Source organism: Hyla sarda, chromosome 3 (assembly GCF_029499605.1).
Source record: "Hyla sarda isolate aHylSar1 chromosome 3, aHylSar1.hap1, whole genome shotgun sequence".
Lineage (NCBI taxonomy): Eukaryota > Metazoa > Chordata > Amphibia > Anura > Hylidae > Hyla > Hyla sarda.
In genome coordinates this window covers 444,118,333-444,137,694 of record NC_079191.1, presented here as the reverse complement: position 1 = coordinate 444,137,694, position 19,362 = coordinate 444,118,333, and the positions used below count along the sequence as shown (strand labels likewise).

Below are 19,362 nucleotides of genomic sequence, written 5' to 3'. Positions count from 1 at the left end.
ATAGAGGAGCAGGATCATCTCTTCTGAGGGTGTACTATAGAGATATAGAGGAGCAGGATCCTCTCTTCTGAAGGTGTACTATAGAGATATAGAGGAGCAGGATCCTCTCTTCTGAGGGTGTACTATAGAGATATAGGGGAGCAGGATTATCTCTTCTGAGGGTGTACTATAGAGATATAGAGGAGCAGGATCCTCTCTTCTGAGGGTGTACTATAGAGATATAGAGGAGCAGGATCCTCTCTTCTGAGGGTGTACTATAGAGATATAGAGGAGCAGGATCCTCTCTTCTGAGGGTGTACTATAGAGATATAGAGGAGCAGGATCTTCTGTTCTGAGGGTGTACTATAGAGATATAGAAGAGAAGGATCCTCTTCTGAGGGTGTACTATAGAGATATAGAGGAGCAGGATCCTCTCTTCTGAGAGTGTACTATAGAGATATAGAGGAGCAGGATCCTCTCTTCTGAGGGTGTACTATAGAGATATAGAGGAGCAGTATCCTCTCTTCTGAGGGTGTACTATAGAGATATAGAGGAGCAGTATTCTCTCTTCTGAGGGTGTACTATAGAGATATAGAGGAGCAGGATCCTCTCTTCTGAGGGTGTACTATAGAGATATAGAGGAGCAGGAGCTTCTCTTCTGAGGGTGTACTATAGAGATATAGAGGAGCAGGATCTTCTGTTCTGAGGGTGTACTATATATATATATATATATATATATATATATATATAAATTTCTCTATCATTCTGCTTGTAACCTACAGGTGCTGGAAGAACTGACCTTAACTGTTCAAGAAGCAGCAAAAATAAAGATCAAAGTCCACCTGGTAAAAGAAAAAGCTCAGAGCATTGTGGAGAAAATAGAGAATGAGAATTATACAGTGGAAAAAAAACTGGAGGCCGTAAGACCAACACTAGAGGAGGCAGAAGCTGCATTAAATGTGAGAAAATAGTTTCATGTGGAAGTGTTGATGTGACTCTTCCCTCTAGTGGCTGCTGCATATTTTTTCTCTTGGGTTCTAATAAATAAAATGAACTATTAAACCAGCATTTGGCTATCCAGGCATGCTGTGAGTTGTAGTTTTGCAACAGCTGAAGGCACACGGTATATAACAATTATAAAGGCTACTTTTGTGCCACTTGGTATATGATTGAACAGTTTTTCTCTCTGGTATCTAAAAGAGCCACACATGCTTGTCAATAGATCGAGGGCAGGATATACAGTAGATTTCTTTATCCTTTATGTTCCAACGGTCCCTATGCCTCTGTTGGTATCTTGTGCTACCTTGTTAAGAATAAATTCCTGATAATATACGTCTTCCGGGGTGATGAGCTGATCTCCTGGGTTCCACTCTAAGCACTCCTGATTTTGTCAAGGGAAGCTGCAGCCAGTCAGTCATTTTTCCTGCACCGGCTACTAGAAAGAAAATGTAGTATTAAATGGTGGCCATTTATCTTCTAAATACTGTATATCTGACAATATTGTCCCACATGGCATCCATTGAGGGATAAATGGGGATCTTCTGGTATTCCTGTTAGGACAATTCGGATACATAAATCTGCAATGCTGATCTGATCAGGGGGGTCCGATTGCTGGGACATCCACTGATCACGAGAGAAGGGGCCCCATGTCCACCTGTTTGAAAGGAGCAGTTGTCAAAAATGTGCATTTCTGCTGCATTCAACCTCCATTCTCGTGATGAGGGTAGTTTTGGGGTAAACCAATTTTGATGTGTTTACATGTACAGTATGTAAACTAAGTGTAAACTAAATGCCCTAAGGGTAGAGTCACACAGAGCGGATCCGCAGCATATGTCCTAAGGGTAGCAAATGCCCTAAGGGTAGAGTCACACTGCATATGTGCCGACGGTAGTCACAAGAATGAGCTCCCTGCTGTGTCTAGGTAGCTCTGTGAGTCCACTGATATTTCCCACTGCGCATCTGCTACAAAGCAGAAATTGAGTCTATAGTGGGATATCTGCATCTGCAAGCAGATACACAAAGCTACTAGGCTGCAGCAGGGAACCTGTCTTGTGACGCATCTGCTGCGTGAAATACGCTGCGGATCAGCTCCGTGTGACCCTTCCATAAATGTTTATTCATAATTGTGAGGCATCTTTCATAAAGAGAAAAAAAGGTAAAAACCATGTTTTATTACATCAATTGTCTGGGACACGTTCTCTATGGCTTTAATAACTTTATTAACTCTCTATGATTTTATTTTGGATCTTCCATTGTTCTTTATCTTTGCTGTGCTAAATTATAGCATCAGTTTATTTGCTGTTTCTATTTAGAGAATCAAACCCACAGATATTTCTGCAGTTCGAAAACGTGCAAAGCCACCACACTTGACCATGAGGATCATGGATTCCGTCCTCCTTTTACTGCAAAAGAAGCTTGATCCAGTAGTCATAGATCCTGAAAAACGCTGCTGTATGCCTTCCTGGGGAGAGGCCTTAAAGGTAAAAGTACTATATGGAATTTAATGACCTTTCCTGTTATTGGCAGTTTTAGGTTAGGGTCACATGGAACGGATCCACAGCCTATTTTACGCTGCGGTTCCGCTGATGACCTGATTGTGCCTTCAGCTGTTCCCCCTTTGTCCTGCTCGCAGCAGCAATGCGCCGCTCCGAGCAGCCACACAGTGTACTCACAGACATCGCAGAGCAGCCGCAATGTCTGAGTACACTGCGCATGCACGCGGTGGCTCGCAAGTCCCTGTGTGGCTGCTCAGAGCAGCGCATTGGCACTGCAAGCAGGACACATTCAGCATTCACTGCAAGCAGGTCCATCAGTATCGATAACCATGAAGAAAAATATATATCCTGCACTCACCGCAATAGAAAGGGTCAGTCGGCTCCTATCCTGGGCCTCCAACAGATGGGCTGACAAGGCTGGCATGGGGCGCTCAGAGGCCACTGCCGGCGGTTTCACACAGCGTGGTGCGGTTCTTTCGGCCTCCCTGCCGGCAGTCGCCTCTGAGCGCCTGCCAGGCTAAACATATTGCTGCTTTGATGGCTAAACTATTGATTAGCCCATAGGGGGAATTATCTAGCAGACATGTTCCTAAGCATCTCTCCTAAAACTGGATACCGTGACGGGGTTTACTGACAGTTTTGTTTCGTATTCCCTTCAATATGGCCCTTATCGGGTGACAACGATTGTCTGCCAGGTATAGTTTGATAGCACTATGGGATAATTTCTAATTATAATGGCAAAAAGCGACAGAACTAACTAGGACTTCAATATGATCAGAACCAGCTGCCTTGTGAGTCTTGATGAAATTTAGATAACTATTCCAGCCTACATTGTATGACCTCTTTGTGTTAGTGGCCAGAGAATCCCTGATGAGGCCATCTGCCAGTTTTTTGTAAATTTTTAGTCCCATCGTTAAGGCCCGGACTGAGGGAACTGGCATGCCCACCCGATCTGCTTCTGGTATAGCCTGAAAGAAAATGGAGAAATTCAACCAAGATAGTGCATTAGCTGCAATGTTTCTTGAGCCCTGAATATGTACAGCAACAAAATGGAAATTATAACTAAGAGCCACCCATACCAACCTTCAGTACTCTGTAATAGCCCTTAGCAACATTCAAATAGAGAAAATCCAGTGGAATAAAAAGTAGGTAAAAATACATAAATGCAACTAGTCATCTGAACCAAATGTAAATTAATATTTAATACCTGGTAATATTTCTTATACATGTTTGCTGCAATGTCAGTTATTGTGACACCTATATGAAGAGCCTAACATTTATGTTTCTATACGCATTCTACATTGTATTGTATTCATGTTCCTATGCACATGTTCACATTGTATTGAAACCCTGAAAGTTACCAAAACCTACTGTGCACATATGTCCGAGGCGACAGCGCCTGCAGTTATATTGCAAGCGCAGTGTTTAGCTGCACTCTTGTACGGACTATGTCTCACACATTACAGCTTATTAAGCAATCCATCTACATTTGGTTCAGATGACTAGTTGCATTTATGTATTTTTACTTACTTTTTGTTCTGCTGGATTTTCTCAATTTGACTGTTGCTAAGGGATATTACAGCATACTGGCCCCACTTGTAATGTGTATATCCAGAACAGGTTTTCCTATGTGTGAGCCGAGATCCACCGAATCTGTCGTCACACGCTGGAGTTGCAGCCCGGCACCTCGCTAGCTAACACGTGTGTAACTACTCATTCATTCTTCTACCAGCGTATATAAACCCTCTTTGTACAGCATTATGTTGCCATGATTAAGAGCTCCTCTGTAGCTCGAAACGCATCGACCTGCTGCTTTTAACCCACTGGGGTGTTTTTATTTTTTTCACCCGTGATTTTAACAGGAGTTAGTAAAAGCTACGTTTTATTACTATTTTTGTGAGCTGGATTCCCCTTATCTTCATGGTTTTACATACGGGAAGCGGCCCGAAAATCCGAGTTCCAGTTGCTTCTTTACAACCGAGGTCTCTTACTACGTTTCATTAGTGGATGGTGAGCTGAGCACTTTTTTCTTTCTTTATAGCTAAAACTATGCCCAGAAAGTTTAAAACATGAGAAGGGCCTTGTATCTTAGTAGCTGAGATCGGGACTTCTAACTGCTGATACAAGGTGAGTAAATCTATAAGTTGATGAGGGACTGCCTGCGTATCTTCTAATAACAAAAAATCATCTAAATAGTGTATGACATGTCGGCATTCCATTACGTTCTCTAAGATCCAATGGAGGGCTTTGGCCAATTGGTCAAGCAACCACGGGCTGCTTTTCGACCCAAAAGTCAGTTTGACTGCAAAATAATACAACTCTTCCCACTTAACCCTGTACCATTGCCACGGATCCCTTTTCACCAGTAATAATTTAAAGGCATCGGCAAAGTCTGCTTTTGATAGCCAGGCACCTTGACCCAGTCCGGAGATAATCTGAATTGCCTCATCAATTGACGCATATTTCATGCTGAACTCTTCCCACGGGATTAGTGAATTCAAACTGGGAACAACAAAGGAATGAGGCGCTGATAAATCGTAGATTAATCTCTTCTTTTTAATGAACTTACCAGACACTATATTTATGTGGCTGACCCTACAAGAGTAGAAAAATGATGAAACAAATGGGCCGATCATGAAACCTTTGTCAACTTCATTTTTTAGCAAATCTGATTCCGCCCTAGGAATCTTTCCGGCCTGACCAGCCTATCCACCATATTGACTGCTCTTTGGCACCGCTGGAGCTCTGGCACCAGCTACATCCTCCTTTTCCAATTGACACGATGCAGTGGAATGAGAAGTTGACTGGCAATATGTACACGCTGGTGCTTTCAACCCAGCAAAATGCCTGCAGAACAGTTCAGTGAAAATTTTTGCCCAATTAGCTTTCTTGTTGTGCTGGATCAAAGCTGCCGCTGCTTTGAGCAATAAGGACTTGTGATAGTCATAGAATGTTGAGCTGCCATACTTCATGCTCAAAACTGCTACATTAAACAGATATGTGTCCAACTCTTTGCATCTGTCTGGCCTGACGGAACATATCACGTCATGGTACATGCTGAATGCCACCACAAATTCAGAGATGCTCAGCTTCCTATTGAGTCTGGTTTTAGTATCCCAGAGGTCATGGGCTGCTATCAATAAAGCTGCCAAATTTATATCCTTGTCCTCTATGATGTCCTTCCGGATACTGGAAGGGACATAGAAAGCAGGGGCCATGCTTAAATCCTTTGTAACCATAGGAGCACTTGATGTAGACGCTACATGCACCAAGGGTGGGCTTACAACCTCCTGGACTGATGACACAGGAACTACGGCAGGTACAGAAGGGACAACCTAGGTTTAACCCCATCCCTTTCCAAAGACTCAGGTCTGTTCTGAAACCCAGCCATAGAAGACAGCATGGAGCTCATCATTTGGTGGAGCTGCCCAAACTGTCTCCAACTTTGGTGCTGTCTCCATTTTCAGGTTCAGAAACCCCACTGGGGCCCGCAAGAGGTTGATCCATCAGTAGATTGTACAGCTCAGCCTTCTTAGCTCTCCCCTTCTGCGCAACTCCTCCATGATCTTAGGAATTTCCACACTCGATAAGAAGAGACACTGCATCTGACTGGAGTCTCCGGAATCGTCAAGGTCTCCTCAATATCAGAAGCATTAGACATGCTGACTGACAACCTGTCCGGTCCAGTGACATGTGCGGGTGGACAAACAAAAGAATCCTGAATTACTGATCTACAACCATATGTACCCTTTTTTTTTTTTTTTTTTACATACTTGTAACTGACCTACAAAACTCAAAAAACAACGATCACTCACTGAGTACCGATCACTCAATTGTAGCCGTTTGTATGAAAGCATGTATTGTTTAAACAACAACAAAGATGTGGTCTCAAATGGCAGGAGGTGCTCAACCCCAAATGCAGTTGTGCATATATACTGGGGTAGCAGATCCTGCCCTTGTAGTCCGTTGCTAAGGGCGATCCCCAGCATAAAAATGCATACAATGGAGGATGCCTGCAACAGACTACAAGTGCCACAATGGCATCCTCCACCAGATAAACGGTGTGGATGTGTAAGAATTAGAATACAATACCGAAATTTAGGTGCACTACTTTGGTAGACGTAAGCAATGACATTGGCTATCCCTCAACACTGATGTTAAAATTGAGACTTTCGCCAGTATATCCTTAGATGAAGGACATACCAGAGCCCGCACACCAATGCCAAGGTTTCTCAAGTGCCGCGGGACCTAACGCTAACCTACCTGTGCGTGATAAGCAAAAACCAGGGGCCAGTGGGCAATTACAGCAGCATTAGGCCAACTAGCAGCCTGCTCCCAGTTGCCTCCAGTTTGACTGAGCACACATACAATGGGAGGAGGGAGAGACAGGCTACAAGCCCCACCTAAGTTGAATCCTGAATTACTGATCTACAACCATATGTACCCCTTTTTTTTTTTTACATACTTCCAAAACTCAAAAAGCCACGTCACCAAGAGCTATGCCCTGAAACAAGACAAGTACCGATCACTCAATTGTAGCCGTTTGTATGAAAGCATGTATTGTTGTAGTGTCCTTGTGAGAAATTTTACTGAAACTGAGTGAACTGAATATGAAATGTGCCATGCTAGGACTGTATGAAAATGAAGATGTTAATGATTGAATGAGGCAAGATTTTTTTTTCTAATACTAAAATGTGTCAAAGTGTATGAGATATTGCTCTAAAAACGTGTCAGTAGCAATATAATGCAAGTAACTTCCACCTGAAGATGTGTCAGGTATGATGGGCAAGTCACTTATACTACCACTACGTAATCGATATTGCTCTGAAGACGTGTCAGTAACAATATAATGCAAGTAAATTCCACCTGAAGACGTGTCAGATATAATTGACTTGCTACCTCTGCGTAAACAATATTGTTGCAAGTATCTTCCACCTGAAGACGTGTCAGTTATGATGGGCAATTCACTTATTCTAAAACACAACTGTAACATACAGATGCAGGGTTTTCAAGCGATCAACAAGATAAGGATGCGATCAGTGACATGGATCAATGTAAGCATGGATATGCTTGAAAAAGGCAGTTTGTTGCCGAAACGTTGCACATTGGATAGCAAATAAAGTCTCACTCCATCTATAAACTTGAGTCCCCAGCTGTTGCTTGGTGCTGTATTCACTTTGGACATTGTACGCTTTTCCGGGTTGGCATTCTCGGATGATCACTTGCACACGCTGAGAGGATCGGTGCTGTCTCTCCTTTTCACTATATATATATATATATATATATATATATATATATATATAAATATATATATAAAAAAAAAATAATTAAAAATTACTATAATTTTTTTTATTATATACTGTGTGTGTGTGTGTATATATATATATATATATTTGTTTTTTAACCTCTTAAGGACGCAGGGCATACATGTAAGCCCTGCGCCCGGTCCCAGTATATAACGCGGGCTCGCGCCGTGACCCTGCGTGAATACCGGGTCGGTCCCAGCTGCTAATGAAAGCCGGGACCCTGGGCAAATAGTGTGCAGCACCGATCGTTACCCCCAAACAGCTTCTCTTTTTTCCCTTTTTTTTTAATTTTTATTTGGTACACAGCTAATTTGTATGAAATTTACAGTATGGCATCGCCAGCTACTAGCTCTTCTGTGCCATCTGTGTCTCCCACTCTCTGCACACAGCACCAGCCTCAGCTGACTCTGACCCTGGGATTGGTTTGAATCTTTCTCCACCCGGCGCATAGCGCTGGCACAGGGAAACACTGGTGCTGTACGCAGAAGCGGGACACACTCACACAGCCCGCCGAAGACCGGCGATCCCGATACGCAGCTGAAGCTCCTGACACTGCTGACACGAACAGGCTGTGCTCAGACCTGTGGCATGCCCTGAGCCCTTACCCGGCCGCTACTCACCTCCAGCTGTGACAGAGACTGAAGCGGAGTTGAGAGGGGGCGGAGCCCGCGCAAGGTGAGCCTTGGACACATTGAATGAATACAGTGATACACAGAAGCGAAAGCAGCAAGCTTGAGGCTGGTTAGTTATAATGACACCGCCGACCCCCCCAAACCTGATGTTATCAAAATGAAAAATACCACGGCTGGCATACAAAAGGCCATGGCAGGCAGAAAATAAACCAAGCTGTTACCTTGTATTAATGAGGCAACAGCACTGACCTACCGTGGCCAACTAGGAAACTTTGTATAACAACCAACACACAAAAACTCCTCTCCCTCCGAGCGTATGAGCTAGTAGCGGTGCTTCTGGTAACAGAGAACACTGCGATCACAACACACGCCCCGAGGAAGGGGATTGTGGTCATTATATAAGCCCACGCTCTCCCACAATTACAGCCCTGCCGGATTTAACCCGTAACATCCTGCAAAATCTCTTTGCTCCTTCACTGCTCAAAGTTTAATAGCATTTCTGCAATGAGCATAGGACTTGAATAATATTGGCATTGAAACAGCAGTCACACCGTGACATTCCACATAAATAATGATTTAAAAAAACAAAAGAAAAAATCATTGGAGAATGTCTTGAAGGCGAGCCCTGTATGAACGATGAGATATTTTAGGGCCGATTTGTTTGCAGTTGGTGTTCCTTTTGGGAGAAGCTCATAAACGTTCAAATGTTTCACGCAGTTTGAAAAAAATTTCACTTTCACACACAGTTTTCTGCACAGTGTGAAGTATTGTGCTTTTACATTGCCTCATGCATTTTTTATATAATCCCAAGGTAAAATACGGAGGGTAAGTCCATAGATGTGAATGGAGAGTGCAGTAAAGTGGTGAAATCTGTATCTTTCTTTTATTTAGGAATTATTCCCCACCGTATACATTAAAGGGAATCTGTCAGTGCTCGGACATGATCTGAGCTGCTGACAGTGGGATTTAGCTGCTTTTACAATAAATTAAAACACCTTTGTGGTAGCTGTCTGAATTGTCAAAATATTGCTTTTTTTTTCCTCTATAAGGAGTTACAGAGGCGTTTGCCAGCCACATCACTGTAGCGGTCTGGAATGCCTCATCGCTCCTTCGCTCTCCCTATTTCATTAATATGCATGGCTTGGCCTCCAGTGCCATGCGGCGCATCCTCATCTCATGTCTCCTGGTTATGCATGGGGCAGCACACACAGAGTAAGGTTTCTCAGCCTCAGGCACTCACCCTTTGCATCAACAGCACAAGCGCAAGACTATGGTGCAGAACGTTGCGCAGTGCATTGAGCTGAGTTGACCACAGCACAAAGCGCTAGCAGACACGTTCCCTCCTTAAATCCCTATGGGAGATCAGGAGATACAGCGCACATGTATCTCCGGCTCTAATAGGGATGCATAAAGGGGGCATCTCAACACTGCTTCATTCATGGGGAGAGTCGAAGTGTGGGGTGGGAGATTATGGAAGATCTCAGTGGTCAAACCCCCTGCAATCAAACACTTATGTCCTATTCTATGGATAAGTTGGTCAGTATTGGAGGCTAGTTCTAACTTTAAGTTTTCTCAGGATAGCAGAGCTCCTGGCTATTTTTTTTTTTTTTTTTAAGAGCCGAGGCGCGTGCTCTCTATCACCCAAAGTGCAAGAAAAAGTGCAAACGTGTCACACTAAAAAAACGTGCACAAAGGGTGCGGTCTATCTCTAAGCCCTTCTCCGACAGGAGAGAGGCCCCCCAACAAACCTACCCTTAACCTCCGGGCCAAAAGGCACCTGCAAGGATCCAGGTTCGATGCCCCTTTTTGCTCCTGGCTTCAACCTAGGCGTTAGCCAAGGTATCAGCCGAGGAGCCGTATACTGGTGGCATCTTGACCAAAGCCAAGATGCCCAGGGGTTGCAGGGAGTTGAGGAACCTAATGGACACACACCTCCCCTAGACCGCCAGGAGGGACACCCAGAAGGGCTACTATATCCTGACAATCCTGTGTACAAATAAGGACACAAACGTGGCACAATGAAAAACAAAAAAATAATAAACAAGTGGACGAGTGCAGATATACTGCCCGGTCATCCGGCCGGATCTATAAAAATTGCCCTGATCCTAGCCAGAAGGCCGGGATACAAAGGGTGAGTGCCAAAGGTGAAGAGTATGGTGCAGTGCGTTCACTCAGTGAGTTAATACCCAGTGAGTTTCGGCAACCTCAGGGTCACCACTTCCCGAGGCACAGAAGTACCTCGGCTCTACACCCCTCTACCTCATGGTGAGACCCGGAGGAAGCAGGTCACATCAGGGCAGCCGTCGAGCTGATTCCTCAGAACCAGCCCCGGAACGCCCCGGTACACCTGCCTCCTACCATGCAGCACCCATCCCCACCAGCTCAATGCCGGCACTTCGGGTCACCGGCGTAAACTGATAAGAACAGGTACTACACTTGATCTTAGCCAAAAGGCCAAGAGAACTCCTGGCTATACCCCGGCTAACAATAAAATGACCAAAGAAATCAAGATCCACATCTATCCATGCTAACTGGGTGAAATTAGGACAGCTCCTGCAGCTATTGGCTAGAAGCTGGTAAGTGTGACTAGATTCTGTTGCAAATGCAATGCAGGGCAATTTTTAGCAACATTTAATTCTCTGCATGCTGGAGAGCATTTATGTTAGTAGACAATTACATAAAATTACGTATGCATTCTGGAAAATACAGTTAGATTGGCCTTCAACACTTGAAACACATTTTACTGTCCAGCAAACCTTATAATAACTCAGTTACCTGACATATGTTTGGTGTAGATGCTAGTACAGCTTTCACTGGGCCCATGCATATTTATCAAGGGTAGGGGCCTGAAGACCGAGCCCCTAATGCAGCCGGTCAACTTTTCCTTGACTCTTCATATTCATTCTCTTCACACTGTAAGCAACTCAGATTATATTTAAGCACTGACTGATTCACTTTAAAATCCTGTCCACATTTCATCTTTCATCTTCGTCTTAGTTACATAGTTACATTGTTAGTACGGTTGAAAAAAGACATACGTTCCTCAAGTTCAACCAGGGAATTGAAGGGTAGGGGTGTGGCGCGATATTGGGGAAGGGATGGGATTTTATATTTCTTCATAAGCATTAACTCAACTTGAAATTACTAGGATTTTCCTTCAGTATCTACTGTGTGAAGGTTTCTCTAAATTTAATTGTTCACATGATTAACTTTATCACAGCAATGCTTAGATAAACCTTACTGTTCAATTTCCATCCACAAGTATAAGGAACCAGGTTGCACAAAGAAATTCTCTCTACTACTTCTCCACCAGAACTGTTTATTACTGACAGAAAGGGTTTATCAATTTATGCCGCTCAAACCATGTTTTTCCACAGAGATCTGGCTCCATCTGACCAGGCCATGTTTCCCCATAGAGATCTGGATCCATCTGACCAGGCCATGTTTCTCCATAGAGATCTGGATCCATCTGACCAGGCCATGTTTCTCTATAGAGATCTGGATCCATCTGACCAGGTCATATTTCTCCATAGAGATCTGGCTCCATCTTACCGGGCTATGTTTCTCCATAGAGATCTGGATCCATCTGACCAGGCCATGTTTCTCCACAGAGATCTTGATCCATCTGACTAGGTCATGTTTCTCCACAGAGATCTGGATCCATCTGACCGGGTCATGTTTCTCCTCAGAGATCTGGATCCATCTGACCAGGTCATGTTTCTCCACAGAGATCTGGATCCATCTGACCAGGTCATGTTTCTCCACAAGGATCTGGATCCATCCGACCAGGCCATGTTTTTCTACAGATTATCTGGATCCATCTGACCAGGCCATGCTTCTCCACAGGGATCTGGATCCATCTGACCAGCACATGTTTCTCCAGAGATATGAATGCATCTGACCAGACCATGTTTCTTTACAGAGATCTGGATCCATCTAACCAGGTCATGTTTCTCTATATAGATCTGGATCCATCTGACCAGGCCATGTTTCTCTATATAGATCTGGATCCATCTGACCAGGACATGTTTCTCTATAGAGATCTGGATCCATCTGACCAGGCCATGTTTCTCCATAGAGATCTTGATCCATCTGACTAGGTTGTTACGCCGAGCGCTCCGGGTCCCCGCTCCTCCCCGGAGCGCTCGCAACTTCCTCGCATTTGCAGCGCCCCGGTCAGACCTGCTGACCGGGTGCGCTGCAATGTCTCTCTCAGCCGGGATGCGATTTGCGATGCGGGAGGCGCCCGCTCGCGATGCGCATCCCGGCTCCCGTACCTGACTCGCTCCCCGTCGGTCTTGTCCCGGCGCGCGCAGCCCCGCTCCTTAGGGCGCGCGCGCGCCGGGTCTCTGCAATTTAAAGGGCCACTGCGCCACTGATTGTGCCATTGTGCCAGTGAAAGCGTTCCCTTGTGTGTTCCTAGCCTGTGTTCCAGACCTCCTGCCGTTGCCCCTGACTACGATCCTTGCTGCCTGCCCTGACCTTCTGCTACGTCCGACCTTGCTCTTGTCTACTCCCTTGTACCGCGCCTATCTTCAGCAGTCAGAGAGGTTGAGCCGTTGCTGGTGGATACGACCTGGTTGCTACCGCCGCTGCAAGACCATCCCGCTTTGCGGCGGGCTCTGGTGAATACCAGTAGCAACTTAGAACCGGTCCACCAACACGGTCCACGCCAATCCCTCTCTGGCACAGAGGATCCACCTCCAGCCAACCGAATCGTGACAGTAGATCCGGCCATGGATCCCGCTGAAGTCCCACTGCCAGTTGTCGCCGACCTCACCACGGTGGTCGCCCAGCAGTCGCAACAGATAGCGCAACAAGGCCACCAGCTGTCTCAACTGACCGTGATGCTACAGCAGCTATTACCAAAACTCCAGCAACAATCTCCTCCTCCTGCACCTCCTCCGCAGCGAGTGGCCGCTTCAGGCCTACGATTATCCTTGCCGGATAAATTTGATGGGGACTCTAAGTTTTGCCGTGGCTTTCTTTCGCAATGTTCCCTGCACTTGGAGATGATGTCGGACCAGTTTCCTACTGAAAGGTCTAAGGTGGCTTTCGTAGTCAGCCTTCTGTCTGGGAAAGCTCTGTCATGGGCCACACCGCTCTGGGACCGCAATGACCCTGTCACTGCCTCTGTACACTCCTTCTTCACGGAGATTCGAAGTGTCTTTGAGGAACCTGCCCGAGCCTCTTCTGCTGAGACTGCCCTATTGAACCTGGTCCAGGGTAATTCTTCTGTTGGCGAGTACGCCATCCAATTCCGTACTCTTGCCTCAGAATTATCCTGGAATAATGAGGCCCTCTGCGCGACCTTTAAAAAAGGCCTATCCAGCAACATTAAAGATGTGCTGGCCGCACGAGAAATTCCTGCTAACCTGCATGAACTTATTCATCTGGCCACCCGCATTGACATGCGTTTTTCCGAAAGGCGTCAGGAGCTCCGCCAGGATATGGACTTTGTTCGCACGAGGCGGTTTCTCTCCCCGGCTCCTCTCTCCTCTGGTCCTCTGCAATCCGTTCCTGTGCCTCCTGAGGCTATGCAAGTTGACCGGTCTCGCTTGACACCTCAAGAGAGGACACGACGCCGCATGGAGAATCTGTGCCTGTACTGTGCCAGTACCGAACACTTCTTGAAGGATTGTCCTATCCGTCCTCCCCGCCTGGAAAGACGTACGCTGACTCCGCACAAAGGTGAGACAGTTTTTTATGTCAACTCTGCTTCTCCACGCCTTACTGTGCCTGTGCGGATATCTTCCTCTACCCTCTCCTTCTCTGCTATGGCCTTCCTGGATTCCGGATCTGTAGGAAATTTTATTTTGGCCTCCCTCATCAACAGGTTCAACATCCCAGTGACCAGTCTTGCCAGACTCCTCTACATCAATTCTGTTAACAATGAAAGATTGGACTGTACCGTGCGTTACCGCACGGAACCTCTCCTAATGTGCATCGGACCTCATCACGAAAAAATTGAATTTTTGGTCCTCTCCAACTGCACTTCTGAAATTCTTCTTGGATTACCGTGGCTTCAACGCCATTCCCCAACCCTTGATTGGTCCACAGGAGAGATCAAGAACTGGGGTACTTCTTGTCTCAAGGACTGTCTTAAACCGGTTCCCAGTACTCCCTGCCGTGACCCTGTGGTTTCCCCTGTATCCGGTCTTCCTAAGGCTTATATGGACTATGCTGACGTCTTTTGCAAGAAGCAAGCGGAGACTTTACCCCCTCACAGGCCTTATGACTGTCCTATTGACCTCCTCCCTGGTACTACTCCACCCCGGGGCAGAATCTATCCTCTGTCTGCCCCAGAGACTCTTGCCATGTCGGAGTACATCCAGGAAAATTTTAAAAAAGGGGTTTATCCGCAAATCCTCCTCTCCTGCCGGAGCTGGATTTTTTTTGTGTCCAAAAAAGATGGCTCCCTACGCCCTTGCATTGACTACCGCGGACTTAATAAAATCACGGTAAAAAAACGCTACCCTTTACCTCTTATCTCGGAACTCTTTGATCGCCTACAAGGCGCCCACATCTTTACCAAACTGGACTTAAGGGGGGCTTATAATCTCATCCGCATCAGGGAGGGGGACGAATGGAAGACTGCATTTAACACCAGAGATGGACACTTTGAGTATCTGGTCATGCCCTGTGGCCTGTGCAACGCCCCTGCCGTCTTCCAAGACTTTGTTAATGAAATTTTTCGTGATCTCTTATATTCCTGTGTTGTGGTTTATCTGGACGATATTCTGATTTTTTCTGCCAACTTAGAAGAACACCGCCAGCATGTCCGCATGGTTCTTCAGAGACTTCGAGACAATCAACTTTATGCCAAAATGGAGAAATGTCTTTTTGAATGTCAATCTCTTCCTTTCCTAGGATACTTGGTCTCTGGCCAGGGACTACAAATGGACCCAGATAAACTCTCTGCCGTCTTAGATTGGCCACGCCCCTCCGGACTCCGTGCTATCCAACGTTTTTTGGGGTTTGCCAATTATTACAGACAATTTATTCCACACTTTTCCACTATTGTGGCTCCTATCGTGGCTTTAACCAAGAAAAATGCCAATCCCAAGTCCTGGTCTCCACAAGCGGAAGACGCATTTAAACATCTCAAGTCTGCCTTTTCTTCTGCTCCCGTGCTCTCCAGACCTGTCCCATCTAAACCCTTCCTATTGGAGGTAGATGCCTCCTCAGTGGGAGCTGGAGCTGTCCTTATACAAAGAAATTCTTCCGGGCATGCTGTTACTTGTGGGTTTTTTTCTAGGACCTTCTCTCCAGCGGAGAGAAATTACTCCATCGGGGATCGAGAACTACTGGCCATTAAATTGGCGCTTGAGGAATGGAGGCATCTGCTGGAGGGATCAAAATTTCCAGTTATCATATACACTGATCACAAGAATCTCTCCTATCTCCAGTCTGCCCAACGACTGAACCCTCGCCAGGCCAGGTGGTCGTTGTTCTTTGCCCGTTTTAACTTTGAAATTCATTTTCGCCCTGCTGACAAGAACATTAGGGCCGATGCCCTCTCTCGTTCTTCTGATGCCTCTGAAGTAGAGGTCTCTCCGCAACACATCATTCCTCCGGACTGTCTGATCTCCACTTCTCCAGCCTCCATCACGCAAACTCATCCAGGGAGAACCTTCGTTTCTCCACGCCAGCGTCTCGGGATTCTCAAATGGGGACACTCCTCCCATCTCGCAGGCCATGCGGGCATCAAAAAATCCTTGCAACTCATCTCTCGTTTTTATTGGTGGCCGACTCTGGAGACGGATGTTGTTGATTTTGTGCGGGCCTGTACTGTCTGTGCCCGGGATAAGACTCCTCGCCAGAAGCCTGCTGGCCTCCTTCATCCTCTGTCCGTTCCCGAACAGCCTTGGTCACAGATTGGTATGGACTTTATTACAGACTTGCCCTCATCCCGTGGCAACACAGTTGTTTGGGTGGTCGTTGATCGATTTTCCAAGATGGCACATTTTATTCCTTTTCCTGGTCTTCCTTCAGCGCCTCAGTTGGCAAAGCAATTTTTTGTACAAATTTTTCGCCTTCACGGTTTGCCCACGCATATCGTCTCGGATAGAGGCGTCCAATTCGTGTCTAAATTCTGGAGGGCCCTCTGTAAACAGCTCAAGATTAAATTAAACTTCTCTTCTTCTTATCATCCCCAATCCAATGGGCAAGTAGAAAGAATTAATCAGGTCCTGGGTGACTATTTACGGCATTTTGTTTCCTCCCGCCAGGATGACTGGGCAGATCTTCTACCATGGGCCGAATTCTCATACAACTTCAAAGTCTCCGAATCTTCTGCCAAGTCCCCATTTTTCGTGGTGTACGGCCGTCACCCCCTTCCCCCCCTCCCTACTCCCTTGCCCTCTGGTTTGCCCGCTGTGGATGAAGTGACTCGTGATCTTTCCACCATATGGAAAGAGACCCAAAATTCTCTTTTACAGGCGTCATCCCGGATGAAAAGATTCGCCGATAAGAAAAGAAGAACTCCCCCCATTTTTGCTCCCGGAGACAAGGTATGGCTCTCTGCTAAATATGTCCGCTTTCGTGTCCCCAGTTACAAACTGGGACCACGCTATCTTGGTCCTTTCAAAGTCTTGTGCCAGATCAACCCTGTCTCTTACAAACTCCTTCTTCCTCCTTCTCTCCGTATTCCCAATGCCTTCCATGTCTCTCTCCTTAAACCACTCATCATTAACCGCTTCTCTCCCAAATTTGTTTCTCCCACTCCTGTATCCGGTTCTTCTGACGTCTTCTCCGTAAAGGAGATTCTGGCCTCCAAGACTGTCAGAGGAAAAAAATTTTTTTTGGTGGATTGGGAAGGCTGTGGTCCTGAAGAGAGATCCTGGGAACCTGAGGACAACATCCTAGACAAAAGTCTTATTCTCAGGTTCTCAGGCTCCAAGAAGAGGGGGAGACCCAAGGGGGGGGGGGGGGGGTACTGTTACGCCGAGCTCTCCGGGTCCCCGCTCCTCCCCGGAGCGCTCGCAACTTCCTCGCATTTGCAGCGCCCCGGTCAGACCTGCTGACCGGGTGCGCTGCAATGTCTCTCTCAGCCGGGATGCGATTCGCGATGCAGGAGGCGCCTGCTCGCGATGCGCATCCCGGCTCCCGTACCTGACTCGCTCCCCGTCGGTCTTGTCCCGGCGCGCGCGGCCCCGCTCCTTAGGGCGCGCACGCGCCGGGTCTCTGCAATTTAAAGGGCCACTGCGCCACTGCGCCACTGATTGGCGCAGCAGGCTTGATAAGTGTGTTCACCTGTGCACTCCCTATTTATACATCACTTCCCCTGCACTCCCTTGCCGGATCTTGTTGCCATTGTGCCAGTGAAAGCGTTCCCTTGTGTGTTCCTAGCCTGTGTTCCAGACCTCCTGCCATTGCCCCTGACTACGATCCTTGCTGCCTGCCCTGACCTTCTGCTACGTCCGACCTTGCTCTTGTCTACTCCCTTGTACCGGGCCTATCTTCAGCAGTCAGAGAGGTTGAGCCGTTGCTGGTGGATACGACCTGGTTGCTACCGCCGCTGCAAGACCATCCCGCTTTGCGGCGGGCTCTGGTGAATACCAGTAGCAACTTAGAACCGGTCCACCAACACGGTCCACGCCAATCCCTCTCTGGCACAGAGGATCCACCTCCAGCCAACCGAATCGTGACATAGGTCTTGTTTCTCCACAGAGATCTGGATCCATCTGACCAGGTCATGTTTCTCCATAGAGATCTGGATCCATCTGACCAGGACATGTTTCTCCACAGAGATCTGGATCCATCTGACCAGGCCATGTTTCTCTATATAGATCTGGATCCATCTGACCAGGCCATGTTTCTCTATAGAGATCTGGATCCATCTGACCAGGCCATGTTTCTCCACAGAGATCTGGATCCATCTGACCAGGCCATGTTTCTCCATAGAGATCTGGATCCATCTGACCAGGTCATGTTTCTCTACAGGGATCTGGCTCCATCTGACCAGGCCATGTTTCTCTACAGATTATCTGGATCCATCTGACCGGGCCATGTTTCTCCATAGAGATCTGGCTCCATCTGAGTGGGCCAGGTTTCTCCAGAGATATGAATGCATCTGACCAGACCATGTTTCTTTACAGAGATCTGGATCCATCTGACCAGGCAGTTTCCTGACTGCCCTCTGCCTTGTCCTCCTGTGATTCCTTTCAGAGACACAGGATCTCCTTTCGCTGGATGTTTTTTTCACTCACACCATTCTCTGTATACTATGGGCCTGGCTCCACCTAAAGCGCCCTCTTGATGGGGGCGCCGCTCTCCAGGTCCTAACTTCCACTCAGCGAGCCAGTTTCCGGACTCCACCAGCCGCTCACGCCAACCCTGTTCCTCCAAGCAGACAGTTGTGATCATCTGCCCCCAAACCCCGTACTGTTACATGCTGCATAGTTCTTGATGCAGCCTGCTAGAGGAGTGTAGTGCTTCTCTGAGGCAGACAGGCATGATCACTAAGGTCAGGTCCTACATCCTGATAGCGCACGCTACAGTCCTCAGTGATGTCGCTCCTGAACAATCTGTCTGCCTCGGAGGACGGCTCCATCCTGTTAAGTCAAGCGGCACTACCTGCACGCAGCCCTTCCTGCATGCAGAGCATCTGTATGACTGCACGCACAGGGACTGTAACATGAGGGCAATGTAAAAGGGGCATGGGGGCAATGTGAGAGTGGCATGGGGCACGGTGAGTCGTACCTGGGGCAATATGAGATTGGAATGGGGCAATGTGACGGGGCTTTTGGGCAATGAGAGTGTGACATGGAGACAATGTAAGAGGAAAATGGGGGCAATCTGAGAGTGACATGGTGGTAATGTGAGAGTTGCATGGTGGCAATGTGTGAGGAGCATGAGGGCAATGTAAGGGGGCATGGGGCAATGAGAGAGTGGCATTAGGTCAATATGAGGGGGCCTGCTATCTAGGGGAACTAAGTGGGAACTATT

The 19,362-nt window shown here is 46.9% G+C and overlaps 1 protein-coding gene and 1 pseudogene across 10 annotated transcripts in view; one reads left to right on the top strand and one right to left on the bottom strand.

Moving 5' to 3' along the window:
• The window catches only part of DNAH8 (dynein axonemal heavy chain 8), a 582,992-nt gene that overhangs the window by 402,212 nt on the left and 161,418 nt on the right, over positions 1-19,362 (top strand). For all 10 annotated transcript variants that reach the window (XM_056568656.1, XM_056568659.1, XM_056568657.1 and 7 more), the window contains 2 exons: positions 762-938; positions 2,292-2,459. In XM_056568656.1, the coding sequence (XP_056424631.1) occupies positions 762-938; positions 2,292-2,459 (345 nt within the window). The remainder of the gene's footprint in view (positions 1-761; positions 939-2,291; positions 2,460-19,362) is intronic.
• Positions 10,789-10,872, bottom strand: LOC130363346 (U2 spliceosomal RNA; annotated as a pseudogene).